Source organism: Pseudopipra pipra, chromosome 3 (genome assembly GCF_036250125.1).
Source record: "Pseudopipra pipra isolate bDixPip1 chromosome 3, bDixPip1.hap1, whole genome shotgun sequence".
NCBI classification, from domain to species: domain Eukaryota; kingdom Metazoa; phylum Chordata; class Aves; order Passeriformes; family Pipridae; genus Pseudopipra; species Pseudopipra pipra.
The window spans coordinates 47,905,250-47,931,330 of NC_087551.1; the positions used below are offsets into that span (position 1 = coordinate 47,905,250).

General features: G+C 42.8%; 1 protein-coding gene across 1 annotated transcript; it reads right to left on the reverse strand.

The window, feature by feature from the left end:
- On the reverse strand, nt 1-25,084 carry SLC22A3 (solute carrier family 22 member 3). Its single transcript, XM_064648997.1, has 11 exons — nt 24,459-25,084; nt 15,179-15,282; nt 13,061-13,215; nt 10,520-10,685; nt 9,430-9,547; nt 4,682-4,779; nt 4,330-4,544; nt 2,331-2,439; nt 1,975-2,087; nt 990-1,089; nt 1-247 (listed from the first exon to the last, which is right to left on the reverse strand). The coding sequence occupies exons 1-11, from the start codon at nt 24,870-24,872 to the stop codon at nt 190-192; spliced, it is 1,650 nt and encodes a 549-aa protein (XP_064505067.1). The 5' UTR covers nt 24,873-25,084; the 3' UTR covers nt 1-189.
- Between the last annotated feature and the right edge of the window lie 997 nt (nt 25,085-26,081).

Sequence of the window (26,081 nt, forward strand, 5' to 3'; positions counted from 1 at the left end):
TACTCAGAAAAAAAAGTATTTATTCCATATTCATAGAAAAATACACTACTTGTTTTAAATGTCCTTATGCTTAGAAGAATAATATGAAGTTCAATCCATATTCTGCAGCAGATTTTGAAGTGGTGGCAGGTGGAGAACAAATTCCGGATATGAGAACACAGTTCTTTGCTCAGTGCTGTCCTTCAAAGGTCAAATATAAGAGCTGGTGTCCCGGTGTTTCTTTTTCTTGCCACATTTTCCAAAATGACTGAAGAAACAGAAGGGGAGAGGGGTATAAATGTGAAAGAAACAGGAAAATATGTAGTTCAAGTTGTAGTCCAAGCTGCAGTACTGAAACATTTACTTTTTACAGAGAACACTTCCTCTTTCTTTAGTTTGCACCTTGAATCAGGCAAAAGTTGTTGATGTAATATCCAAAGCCTCTGCTTGAAAAATTGATGTATAGCGCTATGTCCTCAAAATAGTTAGCCAAGGTGTAAATGTTCCCTGCATGTCTTCAGTGCAGTGCTCTATGACCAGAATAGGAAAGCTGTGCCTACAACTCTTTAGCTATAAATCCATCTCATATATGACTTTTCAGTGATGTCACAAATGGTGGAATTGCTTCCATAATAAAAGACCCTTCTTCATAGGATGTTTTGATTGAGGTAATGGCTGGTTTTCTTGAGCAGAAAGTTACAGGCTATGCTTCACAATATCTCTCTTGCACAGTATCACTTTCTGCTTCCAGAGATGCATAGGACAACTTTGTGTCTCTATGAGAAAAAGACAGATTTTATCCCCATGCATTTTTTTACAGCCTTCCTAAGTGGTACTGAAAAGTTCAGGTTTCTATTGAGGAAAATGCCACTCACTCATAACATCAACCTAACTAGGGAATTTACTTTGACGCTTGGAAAACCTCAATAATTTGTGACAGTTGGTAAAGTTGGAGGAGAACATCCTCAGGAAACCTCACCCAAGTAAAAGTAAGACAATACATCTCATACCTTGAAAGCTGCTCCACATCCTCCACTGTCTCTGGTAATGAGATTCCTTTTGTCTCTGGTAAAAGCAATACTAGGAGCCCACAGACAACTGCAAGAATACCTACAATGGACATTGAAGAAATACAAAAGCAATAAGAAAATTGTTACTTTTTTTATTTTCAGGGCTTGTCTACTGAGAAACGTTTATTCAGATTAAGTTTGAAGTAAGATCTTTCAAGTGAATCCATTTCTGATTAACCTATTCTAGTCAAACACCTTCATGCTACATTAATTTAACCCACTACAAAATCACTTGAGGGCTAGAAGTTCATTTGCAGACTGATTTCCCCTAAAGGGAGATCATAGAAGTCAAAATTCTGTCTTTCCAATTTTGTTTTCAGCTAAAGTTGTCATTAGCACCAATTTCCCTTCTTAGTCTATTCTATTGATTTTGATTTTTCCCCATCACATCTGTCTGCTAGAAGTCTGGTTTAGCCACAGACTCCCATGTCCTCGTCGAAAATAATTTTTTTTCATAGAATTACTCCTCAGGGCTTATTTTTTTCCAAAATGCAACTGAGGGAAAGAGTTTTACAGGAATAAAAAGTTATGGATAATACAACATCCATAGTCATAACTGTACTTACCAAAAAACTCAAACTAAGTATTTTTTAAAGGTCATCAACCTCTACTCTTGGCAGTCTAAGCTTACTTTTCTGCAATTATAGAACCTATCTGTAAGGTTTCTCAGTCTTAAAGTACCTCACATAGTTTCTTTTCTGCTCTTTCAGCAAAGTTATCCAAGCAGACCTGAGCTCTTCCAGACTGTGCGGTGAAATCACACACATTTCACCCATTTGCCATTCAGCCTCGTGCTCTAGGCATGAAGGTCGAGAGGGGCTGGTCTGAGGGGAGGATGAGGCCACACGCTACTTTTGCCCCAGAAGAAAAGCTCTGTTAGGAGGAAGATATTTAAATCAAAAGTACATTTTAAATCAGATCTTACTGAAAATAATTAGAGGCAGCTCCAACCAAATGGCTGCTAATCGGAAAAGCAGGAATGGGGCTATGATCCCCCCTAGGTCACACAGGCTTGAACACAGGGAAACACCAAAGTTTCTGGAAAAGACAAAAAGTACCAGATATTAGAGAGGTGTTACCAAACAGATTACCAGCAGTTTAAAGAACAGAATGTAGACTTAGCTCCAAAATTATCTCATCAGCATATGCCATTCACATTGAGCAGTGGCTATTCAGCTGGGAAACTCTGGAGAAAATCAGGTTTAACTGAATAGCAGTGAAATAGGAAATGCAGAAAAGCAGAGGGAAAAGTTGAAAGATTTGTGGGAGCTTTTGACATACCTCAGTGTTGTAGGGTACAATTCACTGTTCACTAGGTAGACGACTTCAAAAGCTATTGTGATGCTTAGTCTTCCCAGCGTGGCAACTGTCGTTTTGAGCCATGGGATATCTGTTCATTCAAAAAGAAACACTAGTGAAGTGTCCTTTGCCACACCAGCAGAGTATTTCTGAGAGCCCAGGCCCCGTCAGCAGAAGTTATACCACAGGAACACTGGATCAGTACAAATCAGACTGAAAGGCCACTGCTGTAGATATCAATCAATACTGGCATTTATTGCTTTTGAGTGCCATGTGAGGCTGCTTTGAAGACTTATAAATTACTTGAGTGGATTGATTCAAGATGCTAGGGAGCATAACAGCATGGGTGGGAAAATGAACATTATGGCTTCCATCACCATGTCCAAATTGTGCTCTAGAAAGGAGCATTTATTTGTAGAGGGATATTATGCTGTAAGAAACACTGCTGAGTCACCTCCCAAAGCCTTCTGACCATAAGGAAGCTACCTCTAAAACTGCACAGAATCACAGAATCATTTAGGTTGGAAAAGACCTTCAAGATCATTGAGTCCAACCATTAACCAAGCACTGCCAAGTCTACTGCTAAACCATGTCCCTAAGTGCCACATCTACACATCTTTTAAAAATCTCCAGAGGTGCTGTAGTAAAATAATTCTCCCTAGAGCTGATCACCTACTCTTTGTAATTTGTCTAGCCACTGCACATTAGACACACTCCTAATAATGCCACTCCTGGCTATCCTCCCCTTCCTTTCCCTGGTGCTTGTCTTTGTACCTGACACAACTAGCACAGGGACCTGACACTGCCCTGTTGGCTCTGCCCATCTCTCCTGGCTCTGTTCAGGCTCTGGTGGGTATGGTCTAAACACAACTAGGCAGACAGGGAGGCAAGTGAAAACAACATTCCTGAAACCAGCACGAAGGGGAACTTTGTCACTACAGAGAACTGCCAATGATTATGTTTTCTCAAAACTTCACTAGGAAGAACAAGAAAACATTTCAGTTTGCTCTAAACCAAAATTGAGACACTTGGGTTTATTTCCCTTCCAAAACAACCAAACAAATCCCCATCAGATTTCATCCCATGTTGCAAGACACTGCCTTTGCCCTGAAAAGTTTTGTTTTCAAAATGTGTAAGAAAAGCAAAGGCTGGAAAGAACAAAATAAATCCACATTGTCTCCCTGGCACCCCCTCAGTCCATCAGATCCCCTTGGTGAGGGTGATGTCCATGTGGCTCCTCCCTCTGCCAGGGGACTTGAACTGTATGAGCGTCCCAGTGTGATGGGGCTCTCACAAGCTGCTGCAGCAGCTTTTTCCATCTGTACAAACAGGCTTTTCTTGAAAGCAGGAGTTGGACCTCAGGTGTCCCATCTGCAAGTATCTTAATCCCTCTCCTTACCTTGGCAGGGTCCCCTCAGCACTTCACTGCTGAGAGAAGACTGGTGGCAGCATGCTGCTGGCCCCAGGCCACCACTTTCTACCCCCCACTCAGGCCATATCACCCCCACACAATGCTCCTGCTCTAACCCTGGACCTGATGCTCCGTCCTCAGCACATGGTACGGCCCAAAATACATGAAGGTGCTGGAGGAAGGTGTCCTGTCAGAGTAATTCCCTGATGGTGCTCTTTGTTTCCTTCTCTTGTGACAGCCCAAGCTCCAACAGATCAGGTAGTCCTCAGTCCCTGTTGTCCCAGCAGGACCTCTGTACATTTCTAACAGATAGAAAATGATGCTGGCAGATCCAGCAGGCAACATGGTGACCACACCCTCTGTGCCTGAATTGCCATGACCTGTGTTGGGGGAGCTGTCACAGGAGGAGAATGGGGCAGCCAGCATCCACTCAGCACATGGCAGCTCTTCTGGGATGCACAGAGGTGGGGACCAGGGGGAAATGTGCAGTTTTGTGTTGCTTGCTGGCCTTGCTTAGGTGTCAGAGGGAAATCACTGACCTGAAGAGCCTGACACTGGGAAGGGAATTACCTTCTGGCAAGAAGGCAGTAATGAGACATGCAATGCCTGCCACGATGTTGCTTATTGCAAAGGGCAGGCGCCGGCCAACGCGATCAATTGTCACTATAATTAGGAAAGCGGCAGGCAGCTCCACAGCTCCTGAGATGAAGAAGTCTAGGTATAGGTTTCCACCGACAATTCCTAGGCGCATGACAAGCCCTTGGTAGATCAGGGCACTTGCAAACCTAAACAGCAAAGGGAAAAAAGTGTTGATAGGCAAAAAAATTATTGCAAGCAGCTGGAGAGACCCTAAAAGTCACAAGGGAATCTTTCTTTAAAATCCACCACCCTGGTAACAAACTGGACTGACATGGGCACTCACCAGGCATACATCAGGATGAGCGTACACCTCCTCATCTGGGGAGTCCTCACCAGGTCAAGAAAGGAAGGGTTGCTGACCTCTTCATTGCTAACAGTGATCTGAGGAGACAAGCGACCAGTAGTCAGCTGTCAGCGCTCAGGTAGGCAGTGGAGCAGAGTTGCTGTGTAAACACAGTGACCACCAATATTCCAGTCCAGTGAGTAAAGGTGTTGACTTATAGCACTCAGTTTGCTGCTTATAGCACTCCAGAGCAGTGCACAGATATGGGAACAGCTGATAACTGGACACGGCTGTGGGCTTTCCTTAATGATGATCATGCAAAAAATCAATTAAAAAATCCCCAATCTTAACTTGAGAATGGAAAAATTATTTCCTTGTTGTAAACTGAGACAAGTTGACCTGGATTTTCTTGGAAGGCAATAAGCAGTCATTGTCACATCAGGGCCACTGGGAGCAGAACTGCCTTCTGCCAGAGGTGGGAGAGAGGAGGGGACTGTGGCAGGAAGAGCAAAGTGATGGGCTGAGGGAAGCAAGGAGAGAGGGGGTGAGCAGCAAGCGATGGGCTTGGGAACATCACTCCTGGCACAGCTGGGCAGCAGGAAGAAGAGAGGAGTGAGAGAAACTGCAGATCTGTGACAAAGCTTGGGTGCTTCAAAATATTCAACTAGTGAAATTCAGAGTGTCTTAAAATATCCAAGCACTGTGCTGAACATGGTTTTTACTCTGGAAGAAATAAAGCTACTAAGTATGAATTAATGGTCCTCATACTGCCTACAAAGTATAATAAATCCGTTCTCGACTTCCTCCAATACAGTCACAATGAGGCACTCCATGAAATCATTAGTTAGAAGGTTTAACACTAACAAAAAAGAGCAGAATTTCACACAGTTTGTGTTTACCTATTTTAGTTCACTACTGTAGATATTGTGGAGCCAAAATATTAGCAGGGTCAAAAAGGGATTAAGCACGTTGATGGAGGCTGTTTTTAACTCTGGCCAGCAGTTTTGAACCGTGACGTCCAAGCCAGATGAGAACCCTTTTTTTCATATGGTCATTTGGCAGGTGAGGAAGAGCCAAGGAAGATAGGAAGAGGTGGTTTCAGGCAGGGACAAACCATGATACTGCCCAAGAACTAGCAGACACAGCTGGCATTGCCATCAGCTCTCAAAGTAGCTGTGGGAAATATGGGCTTAAACTTGCTGCACCCTTTTTAGGAGGATTTCAGGCAGCCTGGCTGCTTTGACTCTCTGTTATTGCCCCCTCCTGACAGGAAGCCTAAGAGAGCAAAGAGAGGAGCAAACCCCTCTCTATTACCACGGCATCTGCTGCCCAAGCAGGTGCAGGAACCCAGGCAAATGATCCCAGCTGGTGGGGAGACATGGGTGAAAGGATATAGAAGCAGAAGGGAACATGCAGATCCAGGATGAGAACACAGGTAAAGCCAAAGGCATTGCCTGAGGGTCTTGTCGGCTCAGCCAGGGCTATGCCCAAAGCTTTCACCTTTATTTGTTTTTTATATCATAAGGTGGCACAGCTGTTTTTCAGTGAGATTTGGCTGGATGTTTTTACACATGACTTTTTCATAACTGAAAGCTTTTTAAGACAGAGAAGCCCCACATTTGTTTGAACTTCCTTTCTACTCCCTCTTGCTTTTCCACTGCAACTAGAAACGGAAGACTTCTTCAAATCACTACCACTTCTGCTGCATGCCAGAGCCCTTTGTGAGGCAGGGTGAGGTTGCTGGGTTTCTACACTGCCCTTGGACTCTCTCACAGTAGGGTTATAAAGCTGCCATGTCTGTTGTTTATAAGAACAGGCTGCGAGCCATCAGTTGTAACTTTGTGCAAATATGGTTTTAGTTTTCTAAAGGACTAAAGATAAATTCAGCACAACTGCTACTTATATTTATATGTCTCAATAAAGTCATAATAACTCTAAGCATGACTGAGCACTTTATGGATGACAAAAAAAATCACTGTGGAAAGTCAACACTTCATAGGGGAAAAAAATCCTCTTTTTGTTCTTTGAAGTTAAGGAGAGCTTTGCTATTCACATCAGTCTAGTTAGGAATTCAGAGACAGGGCCCACATTTCCAAAGATACACCATCTGAAAACCCCAGATGAAGTTTTATAACCAACTGCCCTCACATTTTCATGTTTCAGCAAAATTACATATCAAATTTTCCACAATAATTTTAAAAGATATATAGTTCTACACATGCTTAATTCTGCATGGGACATATTTATAATACTTTCATATGTATGTTAATGTATAAAAGAAATGTCTAGGTATGTCTATATAGTAGGAAAAAATATGTATTTGTGTATAAAGGGAGGGGGTTTGATCCACAACTCTCTTAAAAAGAAGCTCCTACTCAGCTAGTTGTGGGGCATTCTGGTTTTGGACAGAGACCAAGAATTAGAAAATTAGTTTGAAAAAAATCCCCATGCTAGGATAAATATGAGCAACTGGAAAAAAGGAGCTTATAATTTACACTTAATGAGTTCTGTTTGGAGTTGAACTGTACTAGTGTCATAATTCACAGAGCAAAAGAAGCAATTGTTTTTTTCCTACAAAGGTCATCTGTGGTTTCTGCATGCCAACAAAAACTCAAAGCTGCTACATCCAGAGCCATGTAAGGGATTGGCCAATGAAATTCATACAGACGTATTAGAAAATCTGAGCCAAAGTGCGTTGATGAATAATGCCTATCACTTCTCACTTCTCCCTGTCTCTCCACACCTCCAGCACTTACCCGGAAATTCTGGAGTTGCTTCATGAAAGAGAAGACTGACGTGAGTTAATGTGAGAAATACACTTGCTCCATTATTAATGTGCTTCCTGGAGATGCTTTCTTTCCTCTGGGCACAGCAAAAAGGATGACAGGCATTCTACATTAAAAAGGCCCCAGGAACAGATCCAGTACAAATCTGTACATGTGGAGGTTAATCTGCTGCAGCTGTGAGTAGCTTAAGGTCATGAGCATGGATACTTTTGAAAAAAAATTAAATATAACTTAAAACAAAAAGCAGGGAAAAACACACATCTTCTTTATGACATGACACTTTGAAAATGTCAATATTTATAGAGAGGAAGTGGGTGTAGCAATGCAGGGCTGAATGTGGAGGGGAAGCTGCAGCAGCACAAGCTTCTGGCTACACGTCTTGGGCCACACTCAGCACTGGTTAATGCTGACCAGGATGTGAGAATCTCACCAATCTATGCCCCAGCCAAAGACAATAATTCATAGAATCATAGAATGGTTTGGATCAGAAGAGACATTAAAGATCACCTAGTTCCAGCTCCCTTGCCATGGGCAGGGACACCTTCTACTAGACCAGGTTGTTCAAAGCCTTAACCAGCCTGGCCTTGAACACTTTCAGGGATGGGGCATCCACAGCTGTTCTGGGAAACCTGTTCCAGTGCCTCACCACCCTCACAGTGAAGAATTTCTTTCTAATATCTAATCTAAAAATGCCCTCTGTCCATTTGAAACCATTCCCCCTTATTCTGTCATTTCATGCCCTTGACAATTGTCCCTCTCCAGCTCTCTTGTAGGACCCTTTTAGGTACTGGAAGTGCTCTAAGGTCTCCCTAGAGACTTCACTTTTCTGAGTTCAACAACGCCAGCTCTCTCAGCCTTTTCTCATAGGAGAGATGCTCCAGCCCTCTGATCATCCTCATGGCCCTTCTCTGGATTTGTTTCAACAGGTTTATATCCTTTTGTAATCTCTTGAGGCTTAACAAGGCCAACTGCAAGGTGATGTACCCGGGTTGGAGCAACCCCCAATATCAACACAGCAGTGGAATGAACAGATCGAGAGCAGCCCTGCTGAGAAGGACTTGGGGGTGCTGGTAGATGAGAGGCTGGACATGACCCAGCAATGTGCACTTTCAGCCCAGAAAGCCACTTGTAACCTGGGCTGCATCAAAAGCAGCATGGCCTGCAGGTCAAGGGAGGTCATTCTGCCCCTCTGCTCCGCTCAGGTGAGACTCCTTCTGGAATACTGCATCCAGCTCTGGGGTCTCCAGCACAGGAATCTTAGAATCATATAATGGCTTGGATTGGAAGGGACCTTAATGATCATTCTAGTTGTCCACATTTGTTGTTGCTGAACCATAAGGCCAATGCCACAGTAATCATGGTCTGAGAGCCAAACATTGCTACCCAGCACAGAAAAAGCCAAATGCTGCAATAACACAACAGTATTATTTGAAATGCATCAGTCCTTTCTGTCAAGACCACTTGCCAAAGGACTGTAACATATATTTCCCTATTTTGTAAACAGCAATCTCAGAAAGATCTTTCTCAATTGTGAATTTTGTGAACATATTTTGCCCCTATTGGGATGGAAGTAAATTTATACTTAAATTCTAATTTCATTTTCTCTTTGAGCTGTAAAAGGAAGTTCTAGAAAAGGAGCCAGGAAAGTGGATCCTGCTATCTCCACTTTCTGTCAGCACTCACAGCATCTGTGAAATGCCATTGCCCCTCAGGCTAGTTTCTGATATTTCCCACAATATTTTAAATTAGGAGTGTTGCAAATGAAAGACCTGATTCATTGTTTTACAAATTTCTTTTTTACAGCCCATATAATTCCAGCCAGTTCACTTTTACCATCTTGCAATTAACAAAGTAAGTGTGAGACTGATAAACTTGTCCTAGTGTGACACATCACAGAGTGTTGTCCATCACTTAAAAAGAACACAGCTTAGAAAATCCTCTAGCTCAAACAGATGACTATACCTCTGAGTAATGTGGTGAGAGAAATTTTCCATTGTGTTTTGCAATGTTGCGCATGATTTTTAATGCCTTCTCCCCCTTTTTGCGTGTAAGGAGCCAACGTGGAGACTCAGGAACCACCCTGTAAGAACACAGAATTCACAAATAGAGCTTTCACCCTGTACCATCATAAGTAAACCAAAGTCTTTTGTCTTTTACTCTGTGTTAGCACAAAATACATCATTTTTCAGTTTTTGTGATATAGAAACTCTTTTGAGGACTGCTTTTCCAGTCAGTCTCCTGTAAAATATGTGATCCTTGTGGGCAAGAAAGAAGAAAATAGACTATATCAATGCTCAGCAAAGCTGAAAAATAAGAAATCTAACTATTGTATTTGCACAATGCTTGTCAAAAGTATGATACCCAACAAGCAAAGAAGGTGCCTGTAGAACAGCAGTGAACAATAAAAGTCAACACTAAGAACACGTAGTAACAGGTATTGGCAGATCAGGAAACTTCTAGCTGTATATAAGATAGACACACACTCAAATGTATACATATTTTATAAACTGAACACAAAGCAATACCACCAACGGGTGTTTCAATTTCTGCTAGCCTAGGGTTGAGATGATTAACAATTTAAAAGTTCACAGCAGGCAACATTTAAGGAAACTGTGTAGGAAGAGGGTATGTGGGTTAGTTTTGCTGGATCCAGCCCAAAGGACAATCGCACCGAGAGAGGTGTTTACCATGGCATAGCATTCCACTTTCTCATTGGGACCTGTAGGGCAAGTTCAGACCTGAACTGAATAGGTAATGAGAGGTACAGGTGGGATCTCATGGCTGACGGGAAAAGCAGACTTTGGTCAAGTTAACCTTATAAGCAGAACAGGGTTCTGTGAAGGACCAGCTGTAGCTGATCAGAGAGGCAAACTCTGGGCAGAAAAACAAAAGTAATGTATGTCTGCGATTCACTGATGAAGAATTACAAATGCAAATATCTTCTTCCTAACCTACAACATCTTCCACTCTGAAGACTTGGGACCATAACACGAGTCTTTAGGTGCTTGAATAGCAATGACAATAATAACAAGAGCAATGACCGCAACATTACCAGTAGTAGAGCAGGAAGATGAAGTTGGGCAGTGAAATGGCCAGCTGGAGTCCCTGCCAGGTGGGAATCAAGTATGCAATTCCAGGGAGAATCATAATCCCCAGGGTAAAGAATATCTGAATCACAATTCCAACAATCCTCTGATCGGAACCAACGATCTCTGTCACTGAGCAGAGAGAAAGCCAAAACAAAAAACATAGAAACAAACTTAATTCTAAAGAAGAATATTAGAGGTGGAACACAAGGAAAAATAGTACTGTATCAGGTCACAGGTCTGTCTAGCCCAACATCTTGTTTTCAGCAGTGTAAGCATGTCACCAAGGCTGTTCAGGGCCAACACAGGTGACACCTCCTCATCAATTCAACCACCATTCTTCAGTTAGAGGGTTTTCTGACTGCATGTTTACTACTGAACTACATGGGGCCAGAAGAGGGGTTTAACGCTGCATCATGATCATGGGTAGTGGGAAATTGTTAGTAGTCTCCCTAGTACAGTTTTAGCACATGCTCCAGACAAGAGGATCTTTCAGGCAGGGACTCCATCCAGCAGGTGATACGGACAAGGAGGAAGAGAGTTTAACCATACCTAATAGCTGGTATAGATGGTTGCTCTGAGGGCTAAAGTATGATTCAGCTTGGTTTATTTCCTAGAATGATTATAGCCTTTTTTTTTTTAAATCCTTTGACAGATTTTTTATTTTGTGAATGTGTCTGATCGCTCTGAAACCTATGCAAACCCGTGGACAGGACATCCACAGCTGAGATGAGCAATGTACAAAGAAGTGTCTCTTGCTTGTTCCAAAACTATCACCACTATGTAGGCTTCAGAATAAAAGCAGAGGGGTTTATGTCGGTTTACAATACACAGAAAACACTTTTTTAATTTATTTTACTAAAGGAAAAACAATTTTACAGGTAACATTGATTTGTTTCAGCTGGCAATGCAGTGAAATATGACACCATGACTATTTTCATTAACCATTCATCATGTCTGCATAGCTCAGGGGCAACTTCATTGCCTAAACATAGCTGCTTACACTGTCCCAGGAAGAGCTGGGTTGTATATAAAAGCAAAGGGAGGTTCTTGGGGCAGCCTGAAACACAGATCAATAGCTTTGGGGATGTATTAATGGCAACCATCCTCCTTGTCCAACCAAACCTATAATCTGTATATGCCTCTTAAAAGATATTAGGTTGGTAAATACTCTGGGGGATCCCAGAATGTAAGAGTAGATCCCTGAAGGAATTTAGAGGGAATCACTCTCTCCCAGAGTTATGCACCTGGCTCAGAGCTGCGGTAATATACTGTGCCTCAGGATGTCATATCTCAGAACCTCTCCCTAAAGTCAGGCAGTCTGATCTAAGCATTGAAAAACATTCTGTACTGTTAAAGCCTGGACATTTTAAGGATGCCATGGGTCTGTCATAAAACATTTTGCTGGTTAGAGCACTTGCCAACGTTTCAGGATAAGATCTCAGTTTAAAATTAAGCAGTTCTGGTCCTTTCACTGGATCTTGGACTTTAGCTGCTCAGCAGTGTAACATTGTCCAGAAAAACAAGGTGCTTCTGGGCTTCAGATGCTAAGAGGACTAGATAGGAATGTTTGCACATACATCACCACAGTGGTCACAGGTCTCACTGTATCTGTTATATCTGGTTGCAATTCTGCTCTCATTCATCTAAATTCCGCTAGGAATTTTAAAAAGTTGTCACGGGCCTCACAGAAAACACCAATGAGACAAGTTTTTGCACTATGTAATGATGTTTTCACTGCGTTTTGGATCATCATAGTAGATTTTTGAATGGCTGATTTTCTTTTTAAGTAAATCTGACATCCCATCTCTAGTAGATGCCTTCCTCAATGTCTTGCTCTTTCGTGCCCTATGGCTGCCTTTCTGAACCTGACAGTCATTCAAGATGCCAAAACAATATCCTTTTCTCGTGAAAAGTAAGCTTACTATGTGAGGAGCTTCATTGCTAAAGACTGTAGACTGATAGGCTACAATCCATCAAAGACTTTGTAACCCTGCTCTTTTGATGCTATTTATAAATATGCTTCCTTATTTTTCCCTTTTCAGGAAATAATAATTTTAATATGGACCCTGGTGTCCAGTCTGACACTAATCAAAGTATCTAAGCTAAAGAACAAAAGCAGCGATCAAGCATCTGTCCTCCCGGTGAGGAAAAGCAGTTAATTCCTCTGAGCACCTGTGGAAGATGTTCAGACTGCCAAAATTAACCACGTCCTTGTTTGTGAATCCAGTTTACTTCGGGTTTAATCTGTAGATTTTTATCATCTGGGTGATCTCCTATGTAATAAGAAAACCTTTATATATGCATATGCCGTTCCTTCACCTCTTAATTGTTGGAGAACAAATGCATTAACTAGGATGGACTTGGGTTACTCATTGTCTGCTGACACCAGGGCCAGTGCTTTGTTAACAAGAAAAAATATCAAGAACAGATATAGTCAGACTGTTTGTACTCCAAAAATTCCTCACTTTTCCTAACCAGGAAAGAAAGAAGATTACAGCTCTCACCAATCACGTAGCATGTCATCCAGGTTCCCTTGCCAAACACGCCTTGGAGAAAACGAAAGATCAAAAGTACAGTAAAATTTGGTGCAAATGCCACTATGATACCACATATCCCAACCCCGAGACAGGACAGCAGGTAGATGAGGATTCTGCCATATCTGTTGAAAAAGGAAAAGAAAGTGAACATCATGAAAAGACAGAAAGTTTTTTCTTTTTTTTCCCCGACATTTCATTTTAATGCTAGATCTGAAAGTGCTTTTTTGACACCAGCCTTTTCCAAAGGGTGGTTCTTTAAAACTTTGTAGGGTTGGCCCTTGGAATACAGAACTCTTTTCCCGATGGTAGGTGTCACTATCTTTACGTCACTAATTTTAAAACTGGTGATGTCCTCACCAGAACCCCTTTTGTTTCAGAAAACTGATTGTCTTTTTGTACCTAAACTATGACACATACGTTACAATTCAGCTTTTTGATCTTATCGTGTTTTGGATAAGGGCAACTTCTGTTGGGAATTTCTGTTTTTGCAAATTAGTCTCCTAATAATAATTGGAGCCAGCTGTAGGAAAGTCAATCATTCCTACTTTAACTGCTTCATGTGATTTTCTAGGTTTTGTTTAGGTTTCGACTGCTTCTTTTCAAAGTCTCCCTAATGTATTCACGAGTCTCATTTTCCAGCAAGAAACATAATTATGTGCCCAAGGTAAGCCATAATTAAAAAAAAAAAATCTCCCTGTAGTTTCATAGCAACTGTGTCCTGGAACAAAACTAGATCTTTTCTCCATTGTTTTTTTAAGAAGAAGAAACTGTGAAAACTGATATAGTTGTTTATATTACCATAAAGTATCTGTGACAGTATTTGTTTGTTCATTTTGTTTCATGAGAAGAATTAATACAAGACAAAAACCAGGCTATTTTCAACCAGGTCCATTCTTTTGAGTGCTGCCAAGGAGACTAATGGTCTGGTTGCAGCACATTCCCCCAGTGCTGTCCATGTACGACATTCATAGTTCTACAGTACTTACATTATGCTCAATAAACAAACACTCCTAGATATATTATTTTATTTTAATAATTAGATATAATATCTCTGCTCTTTCACACTCTTAAGGCGCTAGTGTCAAATTGCCCAGCCAGACACTGAGCAGAGATATCTTAAATTAGTCAGTGCCATGGCCTCCTTTCTGCCTTGTTTTTTCCTTTTTTATCATATCACTTGGAAAGATGAGGTTTTCCTTAAAAGTACTTTTGTTCACTAGTTCAAAATTTGTCATCTGAGATGACATTATGGATAAGTCTTTAAGTATTCCTGCCCGCAAAGAAATGGTACTATAATTTATTATTATTAATTACTGCAGATTTGAAAGAAAAATAAAACAGGCAGAAAGAAAGTATTTTATGAACTGAAGAAAAATACTCTGCCATTGAAATAATCAGTGGTGCTCTCAGTCAGTGCATAGGTGGACTACTGTTAAATAGAGTAAAAAGCACAAACTAGGCTCCCTTGTTTACTTTCAGAGCAAAATAGAGCTTATGGGAGCTTCCCACTCTGGAGTAGGTTAGCTACTCAAGCCTGAATATCGCCCATGTCTTTTCAAAGAATCACAGAATTGGTAAGGTTAAGAGAGACTTTTCCCTGGTTTCATCCAGCCCTCTCAGAATTGAGGACCAATTGGCAGGAGCTATGACCTCAGAGGTAAGCATGTGAGTCCAGCCTGTGAACGGAGAGAGTTACCACATTGAGCCCCTTCCTTCTTTCCTCAAGTAGCTGCTTGCTTCATCAATGGTGCCTCTTAAACATCCTTCAGTAAACATCAGTCTAGGAAACTCCTCTGAATGCTTCCTTTCTGTTTCTCTGTCTTTCTGCCCTTCCTGAGTCCAGATGTGCACAGGAAACATTGGAAACCACAAGAAAAGCTCATTTCATGACATTTTAAGGTCCAAACAGGATCAGTAAGTAAGACTGCATAAAGTTTCCAGCCCAAATAGAAGCAAAGATTACATTGGCTGGGTTTTGTTAACACAGGTTGGGGACGTTTATCCAAAATGAATTAAACCTCCAAAATGTTGACACATACCTATCACCTCCCAGCAAACCAAATGATAGCAGAGCCTATACTGTACCTGTCCGCAGCATAGCCCAGGATGAACGCACCAGTCAGAAACCCCAGATTGAGGATGGCCTGTGAGAGATCCAGCATCCAGGCATTGCCACACACAAGATTATACTGTGGGAACAAGGGAGAGGCATAAAACATCTAGGTGGGTTATTTGTCATCCTCAGGGCTAAACATTATAGAAACTGCATAGGTCCACACAGGAAGGGGAAATGGAAAGGAAAGGTGAAAAGGGAATGGGAAGGGTAAGTTCAAATATGCTTGCTCAACACTAAGCACTGGTGGGCCAGGGAAGCGCAGCCATAGCAAGACTCTTCAAGTGGTTGTGAAGATACAGAGAGAGCTCCTCCTTGCCAAAAGGCAGTTGTCACATCAATTGTCCAGATGTGGAAAGCAAATTGCTCTTCTGCAAACAGTGCTGTTAAATATGTTGCCAAGGCAAAGTCATAACTTTAGTGCAGATTAAGGGTCCTCAGCTATTGCCAATGGAAACATCAGCTTACAGAGATAGTTTAATTATTTTTCTTAGTGCCTTCTAGATAAAAGCAAAAACATGTGGTCTCTGAGGAAACTGAAAACAGATCTCAGGTCAATTTCAGATGCATTGAATATTTTCTTTGTGTAGCTTTCCCATACTTTTCTATTCTTTATACTGCAGCATCCATAACTCTCTAGCACAATAATAGAGATGGGGATGATGATGTGTGGGGGCAAAGGGAAGGGGTAAGTCATTATGGGGAAAAAAGCTAAGAGACTAGGAACTAAAACAAAACTAAAAACAAAGTAGTTCTGTGGACAGCATGGCACTGGAAATTACTTTAGAGGTTCTTGGAGAATAAAGGAATACTAAGCACTGCAGACCAAATGGAAGCTGGGAGGTTTCGATCCATATCTGGGGTAATCTTTGGAACAATGAGGCCTCGGGACCAAGGCAAGCCACAGACAACAAAAGATGCCACTATTTACCCTAGAGAAACCCTTCTGATTTCAGGCATGAGCTGTAAGGAATCTTTTCATCGCTAACAAGGGGCTGGTCACTGTAGCACACACAGTGTACCACATTTGTGCTCACCAGCACATATATAACACCAGTGCTCAAGCACTGTGCTTGAATGGAGTAGCCACAGGGTGAGCTGGAATGATTAACAGCCTCTTCTGCTATTCACAGTTCTCCAGACTCTAAAATTTAGTGTCATGATCCTGAGCTCCATCTCAGCCTATTTGCATTCTGAGTAGGTAATGCCCAGCGAGTATTACCTGGGTCTGAGATTTCAGAGATGCCTAACAATATACAAGGGGCACCTCATGGGTCTCCAACCTGATAGATATTCCATCTCTGCTGACTTTATTTAAAGTCCTGGTTCTGACGCCAACATCATTACTCCAGGGAGTTTGACTGACCACCTTTCAACCAAGTCAAGCTATCAGCACCTGGCTTCCATTTCTGTAAATCTTGAGCAAGAGCTGCAGAAACTTCTGAGAGGAATAAATGCTGCTCTCAGCTGTCATACTCAAGGGCTATTGCAATGCTTTCCTAAAATAGCCTGAACGTGGAGGAGCAATTTCAAATGCTGCTTAACCTCTTGCTTTTTGAAACTATGACGATCCTAGCAAATAGTATCAAAAAGTGCAGCTTTGGAAAACATCCGTTTTTTTATGAGGATGATCATTAAAAGAAGATTTTTAGAACACAATGCAATTGCCTGTGCTGATGGCAGAGGTTGGGACTCTCTTTGACCCTTTTTCAAAGAATATATTTATTTTCTAAATAGTTTGATCTCTCTGTACTGTAAACAGGCAATGAATAAACTGTCATGAAAGAAGGCAGGAGAACGAACAGGGGAAAGTATCTTTAACAGAGAGGACTCTTTCGTCTGTACAGCTATTTCCTATTATTTATGTGGCAGCTGAAACTAACCCTTTGCTAACAATATAGTCAAATATTGTATTATTCTACTAAACAGGAACATACAGAAGACTTCTAAGGAGCTATGGGCTCTTTCTGAAGCTTAGTGACAATACACTGTATTCTCCTAAGTTAGTCCTGCACTTTGTTATTTCTAAGTATTAAAATAACTTCTGGTACAGATAAGCATTTCTGGTTGCTTGACGTAGCGCCCAACATTTAAGTCATCACCCTGCTAGTGTCTTGTTTTTCATTTGCAAACATAACCTTCAGAGGGGAATGTAACCTTTAAAAGAGAATTGCACAGCCTGCAGAGATCTTTTCTTTACCCAAGCCACTTGTCAGACCCACTTCACTGCTTGAGCTGTGACCTGGTTTGGTTGTGTCTGAAAGTTATCCCTATATGTATCACTTGGAGGAAAAGTATCAGCAACACCTTACCCAGAGTCTTAGACTGCCTCCAGTTAGTCAGTATTGTCCTATATGACACTCCTTCAAAACACCTCCCATGTTCCTTGCTAGAAGGCTCCACAAAAGGTACTGGCATGGTGCCTCCTCTCTGTTTCTGAACCTTCATATGACCATCCACACATGGGCTGATATTTACACTTCTAAAACATGCTAAAACATTTATTGCAGTGGCAGAGAAAAGGATATGGAAGAGTAAAGGAAAGCCTTAGGTTTTTCTTCCCCTCATCTTAAGCCTATTTGTTGATCTGTGGTGCTGGCTACACCTAGACCCTGTTAAAACCCAGCTAGCTGGCTCCTGATTGCAATCATCAAAGGTGATCTAGCTCAGCTGGCCAGCTCCAGATAAGGGCATATCCTCTTCCTCAGCATTGCTATGCTCCTGGCTAAGCCCCTCACTGCACAGGTGCAGGCCCCCCAGAACAGCCCTGCAATCCATCTCTGCATTCAGTCCTGCACCTGCCTGATTGATTTCTATCCACTGTATGACACAAAGCATTGTGTGCCTGAACACAGCCCCTTTCCGTTTAGGTTCTTGAGTAAAACAAGTTGCACTGCCCAAATTGATAAAACATCCCCTTCTTCACTGCTTTCATCTTAGTCTTGGCAGTGAGCTGTCATTGTAAGCAGAAATGAGCTGTTGTCAAGAGACAGCAGGAACCAGCTCCTTCAGGACATCACTCTGTAGCATCCTTAATAGACCTCGGAAAAACAGTTTCTTCCACCCTGCCAGCCTTGCAGTACAGGTTGCAATACACCCCTGCTTGGAAATACATCCCTGTGGTGAACATTTTCATACCTGCTAGCAGCTTGAACATCAATGAGATGTTCAGATTTACAGTGGCACTGGTGTGACTTGAAGGAACAGTGCTGTTGTGTTTGCTGATCTCTACAGCATCAGAAAAGCACCTGAGTGAGATCTCTCTGGGAGAAGTAAGAGGTTTTGCACTGGTTCCCTGTAGCTCATTAGTGGTGTAATATCTGTAGGAAGGAGTGGCAACTGGCTGAAATGGGAACAGAAGAAATGCTTGTACATGACTAATGACTGGAAAATATGGAGCTCTGGTAACTCATTTCTTCATAACTTTGGCAGAAGGCAAACATTTTACACTTTAGTTTGACATAAAGACTAACCACAAACTTGTAATTCCTGACGCTCTAGAGATCTTTAGTCATCGAGCAAGTCCCAAAACACTTCAGCACACCTATCCCTGGAGAAATATATTGCTTTAAATAACAACATACCATTAAAAGCTCCTCAAAATGTAGCAACTTTGAGGAGGAGTTTCGAAGCACTTTACTGCCTGTTTCAATTAAATTTCAAAATAATGCATTAAAGCCTTTGGTCTATAAAGAGCTCTACAGTGACTGCCCAGCCCAATTGCAACAGCATATTGAGAGCCCACACACGTTTTAAATGGTATTCATACAGGTGGTCAAACAGAGAATAGTTTACCCTTTGACTCCCAGTGACAAACGGTTTAGGGCAATACTCACCGTTTAAGGAAACCTGGGAAGATGTAGACTGTTCTTGCATGTTCCTTATTTGTTGCTGGGCAGTTCTTCTCCACCTCTCTTGTCCTCTGGCCTTTCAAACTGCTATCTTTCCCAAATCCTTACTGCAACAAACCCCCCTGCAAGTGCATGCAGTGGAAAGGGAGAAATTACCTTCTTTTTCTCTTTCTGTTAAAGCTTCTGTCAGAATGCTAAGGGACAAAGCAACAACACTGTCCTTCTTCATGTCTTGTTTCAAGCTGAGCACTCAACAGGTCAAGTGGAGTCAGTCTGTACCCTGCTGCCAGGAGCTGGGGCTGAAGCCCTGAGGGACAGATCAGCATTTAAAGCTTTGCATATTTCTCTCCTATTCATGGCCTAGGGCCCAGCTGGTACCTTTGCGTCCCTGCCACTCAGATCACCTCATTCATTGAGTCTCCTAAGAGAGAAGACCTGTTCTTTCTTTCTTATATCTGTCTAGGGCCAAAACAAGAGGGAGGTAGGGAAACTCACCACCTCCTAAAGGAGGAAAAGCAGTAGTTGTCCTCAAAACAATAAGAAAAAAAATGCCCAAAACCTCAGCCAGTGCCAGCAGTCTCAATGGCAGTGGCAGAAACACAGCCCCAGTGGCACAACCCCTGCAAACAACTGCTCAAACGCCTCTCATACAGGGAAAGCTTAGTTAAAGCTTCGAAAGTAATTCAGCAATTGCTGCTCCCTTTGCTCCTCTGTCTGCCCTTTTCCACTTTCCCACCACCAATTACTATTAATCCCACCATGACAATGGAAAAAAACAGGGTACGGCCATGCCAGTAACAAGAGTCATACTAGATAAACAATTGAGGGTGAATTGCGTTGCTTATTGCCTTGGAGGAGGATAGCAAAAGAACCAGCTGTGCTTTCTCCACCGTGAGTTTGGCTGCCATATTATCTCCTTCTCTGAGTGACTATAAAAGCTGTGAGACAAACATTTTTGCTTTCCTTATGGGTTTCTCTGCAAATGCTGACTGTTGATTTCTGAGACAGCTGGCGAGCAGAGGATTAAGGAGATTGATTCCCAGCAGGTGCATAGGCTGTGTTCAGATGATCCCTTGTACACCTCAGACCTCACACTTTGGGAACAAATTATTGCCAGGACTCAAAATGACATCATCTACAGCGTGAAGACTTGCTGCAGACAGTGCATATTGGAATCTGCCCCTTCTGCTGAACTTCTCCCGAACTTCTGCCAACAAATGGTCTAATAAATGCTGCCTAAAATATGCCAGCTGTGCTGTAGTTGCTGGTGACCACATAGACTTCCCTTTTCCTTTCATCCACCACCACTGGCCATTCCACCTGCAGACACAATTTTAGCTCGTGCCCATGCCTCTAGGAGTCACCAAAACAAAAAATATCTGAAAAAAATCCCTTTGCACATTATTTCCAGACACCCTACCGCAGAGTGATAGATTTATCTCCACTGGGATAAAAGAACATAGTGCCAAAGCCCATCAGTATTAAAGATCAGCAACTGCCTCTTCAGCATGGTTTCCTTGGAAAGTTAGGTTTATTAACTTCTGTATGTCCTGGATATATATGTCCTTCAAAAGACTCACCCAGAAGGAGACAGCAAGCAACACACTTCCTGTTTCAAGTGTTATGGAGCTCAGGGAGTGAGCTGGGCTCTTTTCCAGACCTCTGTGCCAGACCATGAAGCTGTGGCCCTCCTGGTCCAGTACAGCCCCTCAGCACCCCTCCTCTTCCTCCTTCTCCATCTGCTGCTCAGAAACATAGGCCTTTCCTGCTCTCCTCCCACTGTAAGAGCTGCTGCTGTCACCAGCCTTCCCTCCCAAGCAGTGCCAGCCACCTGCTTTGACCAGCATCATTTCAGGTGGCACCAGCTGGCATGAGCCCGGAATATATTTAGCTTAATAATTACCCCCGCAGCCCTCCTCTCCAAGCAAAATCTGAGAAGCTACTGCACTCCTGTGCTGCAGCTGATGCATGCAGCCCTGTCTTCCATTTTCACAAGATGTGCAAGACCCACTCAATCAAACTGGAGCAGATTGCATTTGGCCAAAGTCCTCTGCACAGATCCACCACCTGCAACACTGCTGTGTCTTGAAATGATAGCTCAAAACCTTTGCATCAACCCAAATCAACCCAGGTCTGGTTTGCTCAACTTTAATTTGGGCACCACAGCAATGGGCTGTGTGTGCAGCACCAGTGGACACCTACTCGTCTAACCTGGACTGCCCTCACAGAAAAGCCTGACCTAAAACAGCGGGGCACAGAGACCCTTAGGTGTACCACTACAGAAGTAGGGACCTACTGTCAGAGACAGTTAGACATCAAAAGAAGATTTTGAGAGGGAATCTTTAGCAATGTTCTGTTGCTAAATGTTTAGCAATGTTCTGTTTTGTTCTAGATCAAACTAGCTGGCTTTGCCATGTGCTCCTGTGATGATTTCTTAATACAATTTGCTCTTCTCCCAAATGTTGAAGGACGAAAGCCCTGGTATGTTCTCCCAGCATCCTGCTGTACCCCAGCACTGAGAAGCAGGAGTCCTGCACCAGCAGGTGATGCAGCAGGCACCCCAGGTGCTGCTTACAAAGTAATGTGTGCTTTTTATCAATTCACATTCCCCTTTTTCTTTTGCTTCCTTCTGCTGATGCTTCCACAAAAGCCTTTGCAGTAGACAGCTAAGATAAGAGAATGGCAAGTGAGCAACATGATCAATGAAATCAGGTACTGCAATGCCATTCATTTCACAACTCCTCATAAATCAGTCCATTCAGCCACATGATTTGACTTCTGAAAGGTGCTCAGAACTTATTGCAGCAGCCTGTAGTTTGGCTGCCAGATCTGCTGTGTGATATGACATCTTGTCCCAGAGAAACACACACCTGCTTTTGCCCTCTACCTCCCCTGTCACAGCGCAAATCCACACTGGGTGTGTGCATGCCACAGGTGTGGAAGAGCTCCTTCAGTACACTGACTTTTTTTCCCTCTCTTCTCTTTTTCTCCCTGAACATATGTCTGTGAGATTGTCACATAACCCATCCTTTAAACTTTGTCTCCTTGGTCACTTCCACTGTTGATTCAGTGAGACATAAAGTACCAGAAATCTTTAGTTAAAAGAAACAAAAATATTTCTGCACATGTGGACAAAATGAAGCATTTACAAGCAGATGGATGAGAACAAAAGTATTTGGTGAGTTGATTAAACAGAGCAAAAATGTGCCTAAATTGAGTCACACTTTGTTAGAGAAAACTCAGCTGAGAAAAAGGACACTAAATTAAATCTGGGATTTAAATTGTCTTTGCTGAATGTACAACTCATTAACAAGATATCAAGCTCCTTTTAGTAGTGATCTCAAAGCAACTGAGCCAGGACATGCATGCTACAAGCTTGCTTTTTAAATGAAGAAATCAAGCATTGTGGGATTATTGTGATTTATCCAGAAAATGTTGCAAAACTGGAAACTGGTTGCAAGTGCCACAAGTCACAGCCCAGCACCCTTCATCCGAGGTGCACCCAGCCAGCAAGACTCTAGGAGTCACAGTGACACTGATGGTGCAACCTCCTGCCCCAGCATAGGGTAGAGACAGTCCCAGCCTGTCTCTCCTTGCAGACTGTTGCTCCACAGTTTTCCCAATAAGCACCTTTGGGGGCATGGGTGGGGAGTGCTTCCCCAGCATCCCTTCATCCCTTCTCCCTGCCCTGGCTCTGGAGGGTCTCCCCAGCAGAGGAGAGGAAAGAAAGTGCAGATGGGCAAGGCATTTGTCTGAGATCACTGAACTTTTCACTTCTATTTATTGCTGCAACACAAACACTGGTTATCTTCTCCCTTACTGTACCCAATGGCTCACAGAAAATCACACTGATTTTGCTGGATATACAAATTGCTGCCATAAATGGACTCTGAGCACCATCTTATAGACACAAACTACATGCTTTCATCTACAGCAAAGCTGAAGGGGGGAAAAAATTATGAACAAAAGAGGAATCTCTATACTTTTGTTTTTAAGGCGTAGCCAGGCTGGAGCTCCCAGGCAGCATTTGTCCTCCTGCCCACCCAGTCCCAGCTACCACTGCCAGCACAGGCAGAAACACATCATTATTAGGGATCAAAGTTTGACACCAGCTCCCTGCATGTCATTTGTGGCCCTCTGAGCAGCCTTGATTTCAGTGATCACACACATAAGCCAGTTCTGAACCTTTGCCCAAAGGCCAGGGCCAGTCAGGTGCTCTGATTTCTCTTTTCCTGAATACAGACCTTGGCTAAGCTGCTCAGGTTGTGTATGGTGCTGAAAGAATGAAGCTACTGCTCTGGAGAGACTTAAGCCTACAAGTGGATAAAGCAGTCCCAGCTGGATGGGAAAAAGATGATGAATTGAAAAGTCAGGATAGGCACCTCTTTTCAATTCAGTGTTTGCTCAGGGCTTTGCCTGCTGTGCCCTGCTGTGTGTTTTGGAGGACACAGCACTAGTGCAAGTACCCAGTTAAAAACCACAGTGGGAGGCTCATGAGACAGAGAGGAACTAGAGCCCTCAGCTGTACTGACACATTTTGCAGTGCACCTTGATGAGCCAATCCTTCTAAGTACATTGTGTTTTTCATCACTGCATGAGTGACAATTACTGTGTAGGATGACCTTAAAATACACACTCCTAGTGTGTAGACTGTATTTTGGAGCCAGACCACAGCCCATCCACATGATTACAGATTACACAGAGGATCTCCTAGGAAAGCATCTCCAATTGTCTTTGCAGCCTCACTAGGAAACCACTACATTTGTAAGTGCTTACCACTAGTGGTAATAGCCTGTGGTTCTCTGATACCAACATTCAGGAAAAGCTGAATGATAGCTTTGGGCAATAATGTGTGTTTGGTTTGGTTTTTTTTCTTTAGTAAGCACAATCATTTTTGCTGACTCCTGCCAGATCCCAGAAGGACAGTCTGCCACCAGTTGTTTTTTGTTACCTACAGACTTAAACATTCAGTACTGGAAATACAAAGAACAGATAATATACAGTGATCCAGGTGAGCAAGTACACTTGGAGTTTACAGCATCAAAGTTTCTGGCCCAAAACTGAGCATCAGAAGCCTCAGTTGCAAGGCAAGACTTAAGTCTCTATTTTAATCTGACATTCCTCTAGAGACAGAGCAATCTCTGCGCAGGGTATTTGGCTTTGCATGGGGTGCTTGGCTTTGGGTAGCCACCTTTCAGATCAGCTCACCTTTCCCTAAAAGCCTGATGCCAGCACTTGATCATACTTATTGTCCTGATTTGCTTATGACTCAAAATGAAACAAATCCAGAAAAGAAAACCAGCCACCAAAGTAACGACCCTCACAGTGCCAATCCCATTTTACTGCTGCAATCCCACACCAGAATGGATGCTGCTAATTAGAGGATGGGGGTTTTCCTTACCTCGCTGATGAGGGATGAGTGGGGCTGTTCATATACCCAGTTATCATGGCAAGTGGTGAGTGGCAGGTGGCCCATGCTGAGATTGCCATAGTGGGCGAGTGAGCTGGCACAGCTGACGGAGTCATCCCATGCGACATCCAGCCTCTCACACTCCCCGCTGGAAGACTTGTTCCCCAGGTGCAGGGGTAGTACTGTGAAGTTTCGTTCCTCTTCCAGCGTCCAGCCACATCGTTTACTTAATTCAGCTGCCCCAGGGATCCTGCACCAGAACTTCTCTGGTGCCCGCCCAAGGAAAACCACGCTTGCAAACAGGGAAGAAAAAGTTATGCCTGTCTGGCTAAGGAGGAAAAAGACCCTCTTCTGAAATCTTCCGAATTCCCCAGCTTCCTTCAAAACCTCATCAAAAGATGGCATTATGTGAGGTGGTCTGTCCACACAGAGACACAGAGACACGCAGAGACAGACACGCGGGTGCGCAGCGCTGCCGGTAGCATGAGCGAAGCCGGAGCGGGGCGCAGCTCTCGGCAGGCATGTAAGCGCGCCCTGGCACACGTGAGGAGACTCAGGGCATGCTAAGTGGCACAAGGCTTACACACGGCCGGGAGAAGTGAGAGCTAAAGAGCGCAAACATATTGTAGGAGAGGAGGGGCGTGCATTTCCTATTCATCCCGAATGTTAAACAGATTATGTAATTAGCCCAGTTAACTCCTCCGGGGCCAGTGAGGCGCAAATGCCAGCTCCCATTGTGGCTGAGATAAATAGGTGCGAGGATAAAGCAGAGAGTTAAATGGAAAAGAGTGCAGAAGCTGTTGTAAAAAGCAGCAGCGAGTGATGCAAGCTCTGTGGGATGGCAGGGGCAGGAAGAAAGTTGTTCCAAAGAGACCTATGATCTTTCCTTCAGCAAATAAAAGTTAATACTGTGGTGAAGTTTAATTACTTCTCCAAAGCACTACTTCAGTAACTGTACAGATTTAATTTGCAAGAGCCTTTCCCTTCTGTAGCATAAATAAAGTGAGTCACAAACCACAACAGTTTAAAACCTACGCTTTTTCTTTTAAAATTTGATCTACCTGTTCAAGAAGGCTTTTATATGACCTTGCTAATTTTCATTTCACAAAATCTTCCAAATATTTAAGAGAGAAATGACAGTGTTCCTTACTCAAAAATTAATGGAAAACAAGTTATTTCACTTTTTTACTCAGCCATTTGTTTGAGGGTGGGGAGAAGGGTGCATTTTGTGTGCATGTGAGCACATCTTGTGCAGAACTCCCTAAATCAAATCAGATATGCAACAGTGTGGGTTTTGGGGCTTTGTTCAAGACCATGAGGTCCATGGCCACTCTATTTTATTGTGAGAAGGAAGAAAGGGACAGCACCTATCAAAGATGTTTCCTGCAACACCTTGTCTCCTTATCTACCACTTTGACCATGTGTGTCTATGGTTTTGAAGCAAAGTACAATTTCTAAAACGGTTAGATCCAGATCAAGGAAGGCTTTGATTACAATACAGGCTATCTGACATGAGGTTTTTACCAGACATGAAGACTGATGCTGTGCCATGAGCTCAGCAAAAATGTAGATTACTAGATGGGTGCACTGCTGTGCTTGCATCAGAACATGATT